The sequence below is a fragment of the Sebastes umbrosus genome, chromosome 7, assembly GCF_015220745.1.
Source record: "Sebastes umbrosus isolate fSebUmb1 chromosome 7, fSebUmb1.pri, whole genome shotgun sequence".
In the NCBI taxonomy this organism is placed as follows: Eukaryota; Metazoa; Chordata; class Actinopteri; order Perciformes; family Sebastidae; genus Sebastes; species Sebastes umbrosus.
Window position 1 is genome coordinate 11,601,066 of NC_051275.1, and position 16,624 is coordinate 11,617,689.

Here is a 16,624-nt window from a genome sequence, read left to right on the forward strand (position 1 = left end):
TCCTCATTTCTAGCTAAGCCCGTCTAATTTCAGTGTGGAGTTTTATGGCGAGGCTCTGCGGGAGCCGTGGGGGATGATTAGTGAAGTTGTTCTAAGGGGATAATTCGTCTTGACTCAGTGTTTACCTGCGCCACACCAATTAGTGCGAGGACAGTGTAGAGCTCCTCCTTGGTCAGCATGCCAGGTGTTGTGCGGTTGGCTGTTGCCCAGATTTGCCCCAGCGCTTCCCTGGGAAGACCTGATGACATTAGTATAGGGTAGAGATTGGCGGTGTCTATCCCTGCCGGAGTCATGGTGAATTCAAGAACCTTCTTGAACATTTCTAAGGAAAGACAAACAGAAAGGAAAATATTCATGTAACTGTATGCTAAAAATGGGGAGGTAAACAACAACATTTTCAATTAAAATGGAGATTTACAGTGTTTCATTTCTTTTTACAAAACAGTGTCAAATATGAATATCTGACACATCATACTGGACATATTCATGTATAAATGTTTACCTGGAACGTGGCTGTCATTGTAAATCCAGGCTGGTAGCATGGGCTGGTGGTGCTCTTGTTGTGGGTACACGCCAACACCTGCTGTCACAAAGCAGACAAACACACACACACACACACCGAGTTAGTTGTTATAGCAAAAGCCTTGCCCAGACATACGATTTGCCAAGCCTCTTGGCAGCTGAGCCCTGCTTGTATCGAACTCAACAAAAATGATACACCTGATGTCTGGAAATCTCGGTGCGGATGTAATGCTCTCCTGAACTGAATCACAAGCGTCCTGCCAAGTCAGACATCTATAAATCAGTCTGTGAGCCATTTCTAGCTTCGAGGAGGGGGGGAGAGGAGACTGCTTTGCAAGGAGAAAACTACTAAAAATCTAATTTAACTCCTGACATTGACCTAAATAGACTTTTTTCTACAAATAGATTAACAAACTTTCTTGAAAAAAACAAAACTGTGGCTCATTTTCAGTAACTGATAAGGCATCTTTTTGAGTCTGTTTACTCAGGCAGCCACTTGCACACATAATACTCCCATCAGTCTTGGGCAGTTAAATGAATCTTATTACAAAATCTCCCCGGACTCCAAGATGAGCCTCCATATTTCCCTCGATGACACGGAGGACACGGACACAGACAAACAAATAACAGCAACAAAGGAGTAGCCAAGTGGCATGCACAATCAGCCTCGGATTATGTTTGGGCCCCGGTGGCACCTGCCAATCCATGCACATCCCTGTTAAACCAAAAGCAGTCAGCATGCGCCAGAGGTCGTTCTCTGGGAGAGTGCTACGTAGCAGGGGGGAACAGACAGCAGCTTATTGAGTCAACAGGTATCACCTCAGGACCTCAACAGACACAGTTCATTTCAACAATGTGTATAGAAAGCGCCAACATGAGAAGGCCCCTCTAACGAGATTTGGCCAGAAGTGACAGAGGTATAAAGCGGGCAGAAATAAAAGCAGAGACTTGGCTTAGGAGAAGATGTAAAGACACCAGGGAAGATACCTCAAAGACACCACAATAATCTCAGAGGTGAAGAAAATTGTCAGTAGGATTGTATTTCAGAGTACATAGGCTGCAATAGTAAGATGACCAGTCCAGAATCTGGTCTAAACCAATTATGATCCAAAGAGAAAGAATAGATTAAGCTGCTGCAAAAGGTGTAGAATTATTTCATCAGGGTTAAAAAGACTGAAAAAGTTTCCCCAGGACAGAAGGAAAACCACTGCCTTGATTGTGTGCAGCAAAGCGAGGGGAGAGAAGAAGAAGAAGCTATGAAGTCTAATAAACAGGCACTTCTCTCACCACTGTCACTACCGGTTTGAGGAGACGAGGCAGCAGCTGATGGGGGGGCACCGGGTGCTGACACCGGGACCTCAGGTAGCTTTTCTGCGACGAAGGCAGAACTCAAGTCCTCAGGGGCCACAGCCCAGTTCCTCGATTTATTGCTGGAGTGAAACTGGGTTGAAACTTTACTTCTAGGACCCATTGCAGCCATTTTTTTCTGCTTGTTGGATTTAAAGCTAACCAGTGCCGTCTTATCAGCAGTAAAATCGCATGAGGAGAATAGCTTCTGTTCCAGGGACGGGCCTAGAGGGGTGAATGAGGAACAGGTTTCTTGATAACATACATTGGCTTTACACAACAGTTGAAATTTCCTATTTCTTTGAAGCACAATTGACAGTCACACTTGTTGCTATAGTGGGATTAGGGGAATATTTACTAAGCATTTGTCACCCTTTTTAGGCGCTTAACAGTCAAATTCAGTTTCTCTTTATTTACTAAAGAACCAAAACGAGGTTAAATGGGAGAAAAGCAGCACCAATTGATCACAGCGGCACTGGAAATTGCATCTGAAATGTAACGTCTGGGAAAGGCAGGTGTAAAATGTGGGGGAAATGCAATTTAAATTAATTAATTAATACATTTCTCTTTAAATGGCTCATAGCAGGTTCAATAGAGTGCGATATGATGATGATATGATATAACGCAGCCAGTGATACTTATTAAGTAGGCTCTGAAATTATTCTTTTATCCGTTTACAGAAATAATCGTCAACAAACCCACAATTATTTTTTACATCCCATTCAGTCAATGATCTTTTTGTTGAGCTGACACTATCTGGATATTTCACTAATATTTCCTCACATACAGCCTTCCTCTGGCAGTATGAATACATGCTTACAGTTCCAAACGTGCCTTCTCTTCAACCCCTATTACAAGTTCAGCAGCACTTCATTCAAACTTTCTTTAGTGCTCTGTGTGCACTGCAATCCAGACATGCATACTAACAGGCTTAGTGAATATCCCCCATAGTGTGTTTATATGTTTATATATATGCATTTCCTGCTCTATGTGGTCCTGTTACATTCCTGCCTGCACATTAATCCTGTATTTTCACTGTGTACATTCTTTCAGAAGAAAGGAACAGTGTCATATTTCTTATGCAACCTGCAATTGATTTTACATTATCTGATCAAGAACCCCCCCCCAACAAAAATCAAGCTGCAAAATATTGAAAAAAGTCTCTTCTCTTCTGTCAGAGGCAAGTGATCCTGAGGCCATCTAAATCTGTTTATTCCAGATGCTAAACAACTAGGTCAGAAATGTCTCATAGGATTGGGGGATGACACTCGATGGATGGCTAGCTGTTGCACTTCTCTGGACAGAAGGGGATCTCTCCGTCATTCATAGTCTAGAGACCGAGAGCTGTCAGAGAGCAGCTGCTCATCCGAGAGATTAGACGGCAGATGACACACGAGTGTGACAGTCTTCTATCAAACCACAACCAGATTCAGTATCAACGATGGATTCAGCTACTATATCCTGGTTAAAACCTACTGAGAAACATTCTCACTTTCTAATGATGAAGCAAGGTGAGTTTCTTATTGATTCTGCATCCTTGTTTGCCTAGTTTGTAGTGTCTGGTAGCTTTAAAGGTTTAGGTAATGAGGCCGGGCCATCTGCTGTGCTAGCTGCATGCTCTCACACTGTAACGCAGGCCAAGACCAACCCAAAATCCAGACGTGCCAATGAAAATATTCAGCATCAGCAATAAAAGCAGCACTACAAGTTAAAAAAAAAATTCCTCCGGATTCATTCAAAATGTAAATGGTTGAGTATAAACTATGAGGATGGGAGGGGAAGTGTCAACAAAGCAAAAAGAGAGTTACCTTGAAATGTAGATTGGGAGCTGGTGTTGACAGCAGAGTGTTGGGTGACAGTGGGAATGGACACAGAGGCAGGGAGGGACTGAGGGAGGGAGGAGGAAGATGAGGACAGACTTGCCTTCAGGGAAGGGGATGAAGGAGGGAAAGCATTTAGAGGACCCTGAACAAAGTCACTAAACTCGTCATCGTCCGGAGAGAAACCTGTCTCGGGGGCAGAGGACGAATGCTGGACGACGGCCTGAGAGGGGAGGCCGAAGGTGGAGGAAGTGGAGGAGGGTGGAGGGAAGGAGACGGGGTTGTCTAAAGGCCCCTGAAAGTCACTAAACTCATCATTGTCCTCGGACAAAGCTGGGGGGAGGGAGTGAGCGGTGACAGACGGGTGAGGTGGCGATGAGTCTGCAAAAATGAAGAAATAATGATGATGGCACAACACATGACACACACTACAATGGAGAACGAATTATGGGCTGCACATTGTGAGAGTGAGATAAAGACTATTTTGAGCAAGACCAGAAATTGTAAAACTGCAAATTATACTCAAAACATACTCATACATACAGCATTTAATTATTATTTAGATTCAATAAAATGCTATTTAACTGAACTACCGATTATAATTTTTTTAAACTGCAACATTTGTATAAACGTCAACACCAGAATGATGACTCTAAAGCAGACCTAATCTGCCGGTTGGGACCCCTTCACTGGATCACAAGATAAATCTGAGATGTCTTGAGATGATTAATGAGATAAGAATTAAGAAAAAACATGCTCTGCAATATAAATTTATGTTTTTACTTTTCTATAATCTTTGCTTTTTTTCTTATGAAATACTGGACAGTTTCCGACAGGTTTAAAGGTGAAAATCCATCTTTGGTGAAACTGCTCACAACTCATAGACGTATGAAACTTGTCAAGAGGAACCGCTACTAGACACTGCTTCATTTAAAGCCAAAGAGGTTGGGAACTTCTGCTGTAAAGCATTACTTCAGGTTTGTTATATGCATAACTGCAATTTTCTGAAATGCACAGGAATAAGTTAAGGGAGCGAAATCTACTGTAAAAAGTTCAGAATGTGAAATCTGAGGTACAGATGTCGTATTAAAACACATGAAAATTAAGACACTATTAAAACATGATAATGACAATAGACTGACAGGTGTACAGATGAAGTGAGAGGCTGGAAAATAATGTGATAAAAGAAATGTGATTAAGAATCGGTGTTGAATATTACACACTCAGACAGAAAATGCTAATTCTGTCTCGTCTGGCTGCCAGCTGGGCAGTCATCATGCTGACCTCCCTCTAATCCAGTTTTTATTTTCAGACGGAGGCATTTCAACAGAGAGCAGATCTGCTGATGGAGAGGAACAACAGGAACGAAATCTCAGGGATTACAAATAAAATCTTTGAGGTGTGGGTACCTGGCTTCTTGGTCTGTGATGATGGAGTAGGGTGCATCTTCGCGTCTCTGCTGAAGCCATCCAGGTTGCCTTTGATCGCCTCCAAGGCATCATCGCGGCTCTTTTCTCCTGTCTGAGTACACAACAATAGAGGATCAAGGGCCCAGACGGTTACAAAGATGGGCAGTGGAAAATGCCATGAGAATAGCGAAATAAACAGGATGTGGAGAGACACTCACCTTGGGTTTGACACTGCTGAGCAGCCTCAGCTTCTGTTTCTGCTCCTCAAACTGTCTTCTTTTCCTGTCCTCCTCCAGCATCTTCTGCTGCTGCTCCAGACGTTTTCTTAAGGGTACGAAGAGTAAACATTGTATGGAGAGCCAAGTAAATAATGTCCTTGAATATGTTGAGAATAGATTCACGATTCAAGGTTTTAAAACCTGTATTGTCTATCACATAATGATAGAACATTTTCTTAGGTTAGGTTAGATGCTCGCAAAAAACATAAAATCATACACACATGAAAGACTCACATAAAATTACATTCAAACACAAACACTTCCATAAATAAATAAGTCCAAAGCTGTATTAAAAAGTAGTGACAGTCTATTTGGCCTTGTTTAAAATGGATGTTGCAGTGGGAACGAAAGTTTTTGTAAGTTCTCTTTTTGGCCAGAGGTGCTATGAAGTGGCAGCCGGATGGGGGGGGGAGCTAAAAGGAGTGGTGAAGGGTGTGTGACGGGTCCTTAATGGTGAAGTCTGCCTTTATTTTTACTGCCTGACTGTAAAGGTCTAAGAGTTGGCTTTTGAGTGGTGCCGGTGATTTTGGTTGCATGCTCGATGATTCTTGTGAGTTTTTCCTCGATTTTCTGTGTGAGGAAGTTGCTCCAGGATGCAATTTTGACCTTTATACTGCTGTTAAAATGTCCTGTCTGACATTAAAACCGTTCAGCCTCCTCAGGAGAAACATGCGCTGCTGGGCATTTTTGTAGACCACGTCCACATGTTGTGTGAAGGACAGGTGATGGTCGATCTCAGTGCCCAGGTACTTAAAGATCTCAATCTGTTCTACCACCTGCCCCTCCAGCCTGAGTGCAGAGAGAGAGTGTGGGGTGTCAGGTGCCCGGCATTCACCATAACACAGCTCTTTGGTCTTACTGATGTCCAGTTCAAAGGAGCTCTCCTGGAACCAGAGGACCATAGTGTCTTCATACCACCTGTATGTGGAGTGACAGTCTGTTGCTATTGCAGGTGATTTTGTTTGTGTACATGTGTATATGGAGAAGAGGTTAAAGACATATGCGCTGGGTATATTTCCGAAAAATATAAGTCCAGCGCTCTGTCCAGTCGCGTTGGAGATGTGACATACTGCTCCAGCTGTGGGAGTAACGGAGTGATGTCATAACTATTGAAATCTCCAAGCAGAGAGACAGGCTGATCAGCTGCACCATTAAACAGTATGTCCTATTGGCTCGAGCCCATCAATAAAATAATTACAATTCTTTCCATTTAACATAGTAATCGAGACCTGTTTAATACCTTAAATGACAATTTTTAATTTTTCTTTCTTTGTGTATAGGTTTGTGGTTTTCTTGTTATCTTTTTCCTTTATTAATGAAATGCTGAATATAAACATTTGTGGAAAATAATGAAAATTATAAATCTCAAAGTAAATTTCAAAGTATAAAACAGTGTTTAAATGGCATTTAATTTATCAAGTTGTAAATATAAGGGGTTCAATTTAACCCGATACAGCCAATCAAGCCATTATGCATCAGACATAAATATAATATTTAAATATTTATTATCGCGTTAACTTTGAAAGCCCTACTGAATTCATATCATAGTATAGTATCAAGTATTTTTAGCCTTTACTAGATAGTAGACAGGGAGCTGACAGGAAAGGAGCAGACAGAGATAAAGGATGAGTCAGCATCTTAATCCTAACCTGACACGACAGATGGTTGGTTACACAGAACCATCTGAGAAGCCGTCTTTGGAAACTGTTTGGAAAAGGGCAGGCGCTTTAAAAAAATACTTGGCAGGTGATTGGATGAACAATCGGTCAATCAAACTCTTGCCAAAGCCAGTCGGGAGAAGAGTGAAAACATCACTTCCAACGAGAAAAGCTGTTCTTTGCTCTTCTTCCAATGAAGAAATTCTCTCCAGTTCTGATATAAGTGATGCTATTGCAGCATCTACACTGATCTCTTTAGGAGCTGCTAATGTTGCTTTGAACGAACCGTCACCTCTCCATGTAATCTCTCAAACACCTAAACCACGCACGTAGCTGCCAGTAGCTCCTCACAGGACGCTGATTGGTCCGGACACAAATGCGTTACTTGAAGCCTGACAAGATGGATATTCGAGTGATCTCGTAATCCTGTGACATCATGATAAATCCAGCTGCCGTGCAAAGCAATCTTAAACCACCCCCATATCACATTAAAATAATAAAAAAAGATATGGTATAATACATAGATGCAGTGATCAGGAATAGATATATGGCTAGAAACCGCTCTGAAAAGAAGACAATCTTTAAAAAAAGAGAGGGGGGGATTATGACAATAATTTTGGAAGAGGAAAAAAAGACTACAAAGGAGGGACCATAAAGTTATCAAATCAGTGGTAACCCAAGAGCAGCTGCGCTGGAGTTTACAGTGATTCAGTGTCTTAGTAAAGTTTGAGTTTTAGGAAACAGCTTAACAAGATTAAGAGTTGACAGCTATGCGAGCGGCTCTACTTGAGCACAGCAGAGTTTCTTGAGCTAATCCTAACATCAGCATGCTAAAATGTTCAAAGTGACAATGTTAAAATGCTGATGTTCAGCTGGTATAATGTTTACCATGTCCACCATCTAAGTTTAGATAATGATACGGTCAAACTACATCCCAAGGATGTGCACGGGTGCAAGTAAAATTCAATACAACACTCCTCCAATGACCACTAATCTTCTTATAAAAAGTCCATATTAAAAATATTGAAAAGATGTTGGTTAGGCCTTAAGGTTGGTGATGCCAGCCTGTCATACTACAGTTACTCAGCTGGCTGTACTGCGCACATGCAGATGTGAGCATTCATGCTTACACAGACACAAACAAGGACCGTGATGTTAGTGTAAAGATGTCTTACTGGTGCTCCTCAGCCATTTGTTTCTGCATGTCAGCGGTGTACTGGGGTCCAGCAGGTCTCATACCCATATATTGTGGCTGACCCATGTACTGCATCCCAGGGGTCTGCATCCCAATGGCCATCCCACCCTGATAGGCACAAAAAAGAACATATAGACAGCACCAATTAGGGTTAAGAGGAGCTCTAAATCCAGGCCTCAACACAAATTAAATTAGCTAAATCAACACAGCAGTTTTTCAATATTATGCAATCATAAATGGAAGCCCACATTAGCAAGTTTTGTTAAAAACACTACAAATGCAGATGACAAATCTCTAAGGGAACTATTAGAAGGCCAATTTCACCTTAGTAAACAAATAGACAAACACAGAATCAAGAATATAAATAAAATGTACTCTAATACAGCCGACAAGCTCACCTGCATGGGCATGGCTCCTGGGGGCATCTGTCCCCCAAAGTTCATTCCCATCATGCCCTGCATATTCGGCTGCATGACCTGAACCATAGGGAAGCCCTGCTGTTGCTGCTGCTGCTGTTGCTGCATGGGTACCATGCCTGCAGAGACACACACACACACACACACACACACACACACACACACACACACACACACACACACACACACACACACACCATTATATTATACTGTAGACATTGAAAAGAATAGTGTCTTCAATTACAATTTGAAGCATGAGTAAGCCCAATTTAAAGTACACTGAAAAAAGAAAACGTGATACAATGCTGGAGTTTGAAAGAAAAAGCCTCCAGAGTCTGGCCATGATTCAGTATTGCAAATCAATTTCCTGGACAGCTTGAAAAAGACACAGGCTCAGCAACAACCAAATCTGTTTTTCTGGTGACTACTGTGACAGCTTGGAGCAAAACAAGAGGAGTGAGGAGGGGAAAAAATGGAAAAGTGTCTGTTTGTTTTCACAGATGCTGTGTGAGCTGACAGCCAGAGCTGAGCAGCCAGCTCCGACTGGAGCCTCCAGATGATTCACCATGTTACGGCTCAACCGGGCTGAATAAGTGGCTTGTTAAGGTGGCTGCACACAATCTACTTAGTCTAAAATGACACTGCTAATGGGCGCATGTAATGACCCCTGAGAGACGCTTGTCCCCCAGTGGTGTGTGGATGGTTTATCATGAGCCTTACTGCAAAGTCAACCGCCTAAATATGACGGGCACGCACAGCTGAATGATGGTACATCTGAGGCCCACAATACACTAATCTGGGCACGGTTAACAAAGGTATGAGCTCCAATGTGCCGAATCCTTGCTGCTACTTACTTCTGCCTAATGACTTATGGTGATCTTATGCGGCATAAACAAGCTGGCTGGAGTTTTATAGACATTTATTCATAACCTTTAATGACTGAACCCAGTAGTGCATCATGTCTGACACCCGACAACTGAACATGTTCTGTATTTGTGTGTGATCCATGAAAATACAAGTTGTGATCTGAATCTAAATTTCTAAAAAGTAAACTTGCATTTACTTGTTTGGAAATCAGTTTTCAATATCTTGTTTCATTTAAATTGAAATTAAAGGGGAAACAATACAGTGGAAACCGCTTATAGTGATCATATTCTGTCCGGGTCAAACTGATCACCATTAGCGGATGATTATTATAACCAAATTTTTGTTGTTGTGCATCATTTCTCATCTAGATTACCATCTAATTGACATTTGTATATTTATTACATGAATATAAAATAATGAAATGGACCGCTTCTCTATTTACTGGCTAGCTGCCAATTTTTCTGCCTTTTCCCTCACCTAGGGTGAGGCATTGCCGTTTTTGGCCGGCTCTGCAGTGCAAGTGTGCAAAGCGTCCCCTTTGCTGGGGCTCCTCGTTCTCTCACTCGGTGGCGGCCCGGAGGGAGATGGGTACCGGTCTGTATGCGTGCTGCAGAGCCGGTTGAGTGCAAAGTTTCACTTTGGGGGTATTACGTGACCAGGCATTATCAATCCACTTGACGAGGGTGGCTTCAACCACAGGTACTATCCCTGTGCGCATTTGGTTTTCAAAGAAAATGACTTTCCTTTTCCCATCATGATATCAATGTGCACACAGCACAGGTATCCAGCCGGGAAGCACACGAACCGCGAGGCAAAAGGATAAAGGGAGTAAAGTAAAAAACAAAACAAAAATTCAACTAACGTCAGTGGTTTCCACTGTATTCTGACGCAGTGTGCTAGATGATCAACAGGTCACCTTTAACATGCAAAATCCTACGGCACTGATCAAATTAAAATTCAGAGAAAAAAATTGACTGTAATATTGACTGCAGAATGACTCACCTTGTGGCGGTCCCAGGCCCCCTCCAACAGGATACATAAAACTAAGGAAAGAAAACAAACAGAAAGGCAGGTGATGAGACTCTAACTGAGGCTAAAGTAAAGAAACACACAGATAATACTTTAGGTCGGCTCGAAACAAGCGTCATGTCCCCTGCAACGCTTTGAACAATGCAAAGTATAAAGTCATCACTACTTAACTGTGACTTTCCACACACTCTCCATCAGTGGCATGTGATCAGTTTAAGAAGCCTTTGTAAAATGAGAACCATGACTGCATTTAAAATCACTGAATTGCTATCCTGTGATTGTTATTTGTGCTTTATAACAATACATTCAAAGCTAGGCTGGTAAATGCCATCAGTATATATTGTAATATACGTAAACTGTAATATTTATAACACAAATGCAAGAGGTAAAAGACTTAAGTGAATGAAATTTGAAACTGTATTTGACTAAATATGGTGATTGCTTAGGGTCAAAAACAGTGCAAATACTACTTCAAATTATTTAATTGGATTTGGTTCCATTGCATATTTAAGTGTAAATGCCTGCTTGTTCTGTAATTGCTGTTGACACAAAATTAAGAGGATACTCACACATTAGAAATGACACAACTAAACAATAAATAAAAAGCCTTGTTTGCTTTTCATAATTGTGACATTCGAGTGAGACCACGTCTGAAAGTAGGGTGAATCTTATTTCAAATACCATGTTAATAAAAGCTGCTTTCACTACAGGCACTAAATCTGACTGGTAAAAGGAAAAACAATATCCTGTATAAGTTTGCTGTCGCCATTTATTCATCAACAATGAGCCTTTGTTCCACAAAATAGTTTCAGTTTATTCACAAAGACCAGATTCAAGGGGAATTTTCAGACACTAATCCTACATTTTAACATTAATGCCCAAAAGGGAGCAGCATTGGTGCAGTTTCATTTCCACAGGCGACTTGGACTCAGCGGGTCTGTGCTGAGAAAACAGGCCTTTAAGAAATAATCAGAGGGAAGTTTCCACAAGACGGCCAAGTCTCTCCTCACCAGAGCCAACCCACACAGGCCTTCAGCTATTTGTCAAATAACTTATTACAACCCAGTTCTTCAGGCTGGAACTGACGATGCAGAGACAAACAGAAAAAAAGAGCCAGCCGGGCCTCTGCGTCCCAGACTGACTCCAAGCTGAATTTGAGCATCACTAATCCAATGGGTGAGTGACATTATCATACTGATAACTTTAGTACCAACACAACTGTGCTAACAAAAGGGAGGCAGGGAACTCATCGTCACACAGTTCAAGCATTCGCCAAAGCAATTACCAACTCCCTGCGGCAAATAAGGAATAATTTAGACCTGAGTTTGACTTCTACATGAAAAATGTACTTTTGGAAGCTGTGAAAGTGAAGTGTTGGAAAACTGTACACTGGGGCTGCGGGGGCTGGAGATTGTTTAGCCTATAAACTGTCACAATAAGTGAAAAATGGTCCCGGAAGTCTATGTGATGTCTTCGCATTGCTTGTTTTGTCTGACCAACAATACAAACATTTTAAAATATATTAAATTTACAGTGATATTAAACAGAGAAGAGCAGCAAATACGCATATTTGAATAGGCTGGTACTAGCAATTTTGGCATTTTTGCTGTTAAATGACAAACAATAAAATAATCAATTCTCAAAATCTTCACATTATTAATCCAGCTCTATTCTACACGCTCCACTGAAACACAGTCAGTATAAGAGGCAAAACTTCAGTACACAGAAATATTATCAAGCTAATAAACCTCCTGTAATCAATATTTCCAAATTAACAATGGATCAAATTACTAAGTGTAATATGAAAGGGGTCTCTTATAGTGATGAACATGAACACACAACAATTATTGGCAGTCTGAGCATCAAACAGCAGACAGACACAGGTAGCGACTAGCTGGTGAACATGGTGGCCGTTTAGCAGCTAAAAAGTCAGATATTTTCCTAAGGAGCTGGTGGAGACCAAAAAAAAGATAAAAGGAGAGTGAATGTTGATGAACTTACATTCATCAGGTGGACACAAACACTATTCACAATTGATGCTACGTGTCTGCTGTATGTGTAAACAGATGATGCTTGACTTGGTGGTTTTCAGACTCCCATCTGCTCCCTGTAAGATTTGCAGCTTAAAAAGCTTTTATAGGAGCACTACAGCACTGCTGCCCACCATCCTGCAGCAAATAACAGGTCATGGCTGGGCAGATTAACGTAGAGGGAGATAAGCAGTGATAGCAGCTGTGGACGGCCGGGTGGGCAGGCCAGCGCCTTGTAAAAGGCCTGTAATCATCCGACAGCTATCATCAAAGTGTTTTGATAAGCTGGGAGACAGAAGGCGGGGTCAGGAGTTTCAGTCAATGTCATCCTCACTGAGGAAGCTAAAACGACAATAATTTCAGCTTATTCTGAAACTGCTCTTATAGTGGAATATACAGTAGATATGATGAGCACTTCTTCAAAGGGAAAAACAGACTGAGGGGTGAGATGAAAAACTGAATGACAGTCACTGAACCCATTATTACAGCTGAAACTAATAGTTGAATAATCATTACGATGATTTGACAGGAAGTTAATCAGCAACAATTTTGCTAATTGATAAATTTTTATTTTTTTATCATTGTAAACTGAATATACTGTAAATCTTTGGCTTTTAGAAGGGCCCTGTCCTGCTACACACCAACATGCCAAAGGAGAGCCTATACAATTAAAATGACAACTCAGGCTGATTATATTAAATGTAATATTCATGTACCCAGTTCTCCAAAACTGATGATTGTACAGATAATATTTCTAGGCATAATTCCAACTTGGAAATGCCAACAGTTGCAAAACACACCCCACATACACTCTTGACAAGCACAATAGACCATCATTTGACACTCATGAGGTCAAATGTCTGACAATCACATGGCCTGTTGAAGACAAATCTGTATGGAGCCATCATCACCTGACACAATATGCATTTGTGTAACCGGTTCTATGGGTAAATACAGACACTGCATCTTAGATTTACCGGTTTAGCATCATTACATATTCATTGATAAATTTACTCCAAACACCTTAAAAAGGTTGCTTCAGCTCAGCTGTCAAGCAGGTTTTGTAAGCTGCACTACTGCTCCACCTCCTGGCTTTCCACTCTGGCACTCTGACACATTTTAATTTATTGACTCTATCTAAAACGTTATTCCTCATGGATGAAATAACCAGACAGGAGGAATGTCTGATTTTTTTTTTTTTTAAAACCATACAAGTCAATGTCATTTACCACATAATACAAAACTTAGGGCTGTCCCGAATACCATTTTTTGGTCTTCAAAGCTTCGGTGAGAACTATTCGAAGGTAGTCAAAGCTTCGAGGTGCAGAGCAGCAGGCTGACATGGTCTTCTGTCTGTCTGTCTGTCTGTCTGACTCCATAACCCCCATTTCAGTACCTGGGACAGTGCAGCTGCTGCACTACTGTCCACACACGCACCTCTACACACACAACAAACAGTGATATTCATCTGAGAATAACTAATAATAATTGATGTTGAATATGAATGAATAATAAATAATATTGTGGGGTCATTTCTTATTTCACGGGCTATTTTGGGATTTATACATTGTTACATAGTTCTATATAAAAAAACTAACAAGAAAATTTAAAAACAAGCATTTGACTAGAGATTTGGAGGTTGATTACCATGGCAACAGTCGAGGTTTCGAAGCATTCAGGTCAGCCCTAACAAAACTCCAGTATTGCCATAACACAGTCCTGCTCGTACTTAAAGTAGACAAATTTACATTTTCTCACACTTCATTGTCATTCACCAGAGCTTAAAGCTGAGGCCTTATCTACAGCAGTGAAAAAACAAGTACTGGCACATTCCTGTCTGACTGAATAATTAAGTATTTCCTTTCCTGCTCTAAACTAATTTTGTCAAAAGTTTGTAAGGTAAAAAGGACTGACACCCTACTGGGATCAAGTGCACATACTACAAGCAAACAAAACTTAAGCCATGATGAGACATTACAGCACAAGTCAATAGCAGACATCTACCAGACATCAACAGAATGATAAGCATATGAAAGAGAACTACAATTACCTTCAGGTCTTCACATTACACCTGCTTTTTTCCTACTGCCCTTACATACTTGAGGGCTTTGGTTTCACCTTTCAGATCAGTATCACCTGGCTAGGCGAGATGCTTGTAGCCAGAGCATATTTATTATTCAAGCTGCTCTGAGCTCAGCTTATCAAAAAATCATGAGGCTGGTCTTATCATCTCACCTGCAGACCATCATCATTATACTGGTCTCATAATACACCTGTAGATACCATCATCATACTGGTCTTATAATAGACCTGCAGACCATCATCATACTGGTCTTATAATACACCTGCAGATCATCATCATCATCATCATCATACTGGTCTTATAATACACCTGCAGATCATCATCATACTGGTCTTATAATACACCTGCAGACCATCATCATACTGGTCTTATAATACACCTGCAGACCATTATCATCATCATCATCATCATCATCATACTGGTCTTATAATACACCTGCAGACCATCATCATCATCATACTGGTCTTATAATACACCTGCAGACCATCATCATCATCATCATCATCATCATCATACTGGTCTTATAATACACCTGCAGACCATCATCATCATACTGGTCTTATAATACACCTGCAGACCATCATCATCATACTGGTCTTATAACACACTTGCAGATCATCATCATCATACTGGTCTTATAATACACCTGCAGACCATCATCATACTGGTCTTATAATACACCTGCAGACCATCATCATACTGGTCTTATAACACACCTGCAGATCATCATCATCATACTGGTCTTATAACACACCTGCAGACCATCATCATACTGGTCTTATAATACACCTGCAGACCATCATCATCATACTGGTCTTATAACACACTTGCAGATCATCATCATCATACTGGTCTTATAATACACCTGCAGACCATCATCATACTGGTCTTATAACACACCTGCAGACCATCATCATACTGGTCTTATAACACACCTATACATCTCCTCAACATGTCTGCATGTGTGACAGGTTTTACTGTGTGATTCAGTAAACAAATAAACATAAAGCAGAGCTGAAGAGTAAAAAAAAGAAAATTAAAAGAGAAAATCTGAACTAATTTAACAGCTCTATGAAAGATCTTCCACTTCCCATCTGCTTCACTTTCTTAAATACTGTCAATATGACACTAATGAGCCCACCCCCATGGTAAATAATGTAACAGTAAGTTGACAAGGCCAGGTATTAACTCTACCAGAGGCCTGTCTGCACAGGTGATACCAATTTTTCCTGACAATGCTAACGTGACAAAAGAGTAATATGCTATTTATTCTCGATAAATATCACATCATATCACTGAATACCGTGTACTACAGGCTCAATCACGGTTACACAAGACATGCTAGGTGACATGTGTTGCTATAGGAGCGGTGTTGAGTTGTTTTGGTTCACTCTGAGCAGCAGAACCAGCAGCAGCAGCTAACGTTAGCTTGACACCTGACAACCAGCCATCTCATCTCATCATCCTACTGTTGCCTCGGCAACTAAAACAGCCTCTAATAGCTGCTTCTGAGGCTCTTCCGTGTGAATATAATGTTGCTAAGCGGCACTCAGAGGCGACTGTTTCACAAAATTGTTCTCATTGTAGCGACAGAGTTGGTTTTAAAGGGAAACAATACCTGCTGCCTCCTCCGGATCCTGGCCGCAGCGCCATCTTGATCACACTGTAGTCACTAGTGGGGAGATGACGTCAGCACTGACGGAGGAGTGCAGGCGGGATTAGAGGACCTGAGTTCAGTCTGTCAGGCTCAACTCACTTCCTGCTCCATGCTAGTGATGGGAATTCAGGCTCTTTTTAGTGAGCCAGATCTTTTGGCTCAGCTCACCAAGAAGATCCGGCTCTTTCGGCTCCCAAACGGCTCTTCGTTTTATCACTTCTGTCTTTTATAATTCAGCCAAATTTAGCGCTGTTTTGACCTATGATTAGTCTGTGTACACATATATCACTTAAATCAGGGGTGCCCAATACGT

At 41.2% G+C, this 16,624-nt stretch overlaps 1 protein-coding gene and 1 long non-coding RNA gene across 9 annotated transcripts in view; one reads left to right on the top strand and one right to left on the bottom strand.

Moving 5' to 3' along the window:
• The window catches only part of synrg (synergin, gamma), a 42,650-nt gene extending 26,262 nt beyond the window's left edge, over positions 1 to 16,388 (bottom strand). The window contains exons 1-10 of one of the 8 annotated variants that reach the window (XM_037774613.1): positions 16,273 to 16,388; positions 10,515 to 10,555; positions 8,628 to 8,764; positions 8,210 to 8,337; positions 5,317 to 5,422; positions 5,099 to 5,210; positions 3,678 to 4,070; positions 1,810 to 2,094; positions 503 to 580; positions 126 to 322 (exon numbers count right to left, since the gene is read on the bottom strand). In XM_037774613.1, the coding sequence (XP_037630541.1) occupies positions 126 to 322; positions 503 to 580; positions 1,810 to 2,094; positions 3,678 to 4,070; positions 5,099 to 5,210; positions 5,317 to 5,422; positions 8,210 to 8,337; positions 8,628 to 8,764; positions 10,515 to 10,555; positions 16,273 to 16,307 (1,512 nt within the window). In that variant the 5' untranslated portion in view covers positions 16,308 to 16,388. Of the gene's footprint in view, positions 1 to 125; positions 323 to 502; positions 584 to 1,809; positions 2,095 to 3,677; positions 4,071 to 5,098; positions 5,211 to 5,316; positions 5,423 to 8,209; positions 8,338 to 8,627; positions 8,765 to 10,514; positions 10,556 to 16,272 lie in introns of all 8 variants that reach the window. The other 7 variants (XM_037774614.1, XM_037774611.1, XM_037774616.1 and 4 more) reach the window with 7 other exon arrangements.
• On the top strand, positions 2,667 to 13,914 carry LOC119491038. The gene is made up of 3 exons (XR_005207524.1): positions 2,667 to 2,803; positions 3,109 to 3,112; positions 13,904 to 13,914. It is a non-coding gene; the product is annotated as an uncharacterized LOC119491038 (long non-coding RNA).
• Positions 16,389 to 16,624: the final 236 nt, after the last annotated feature.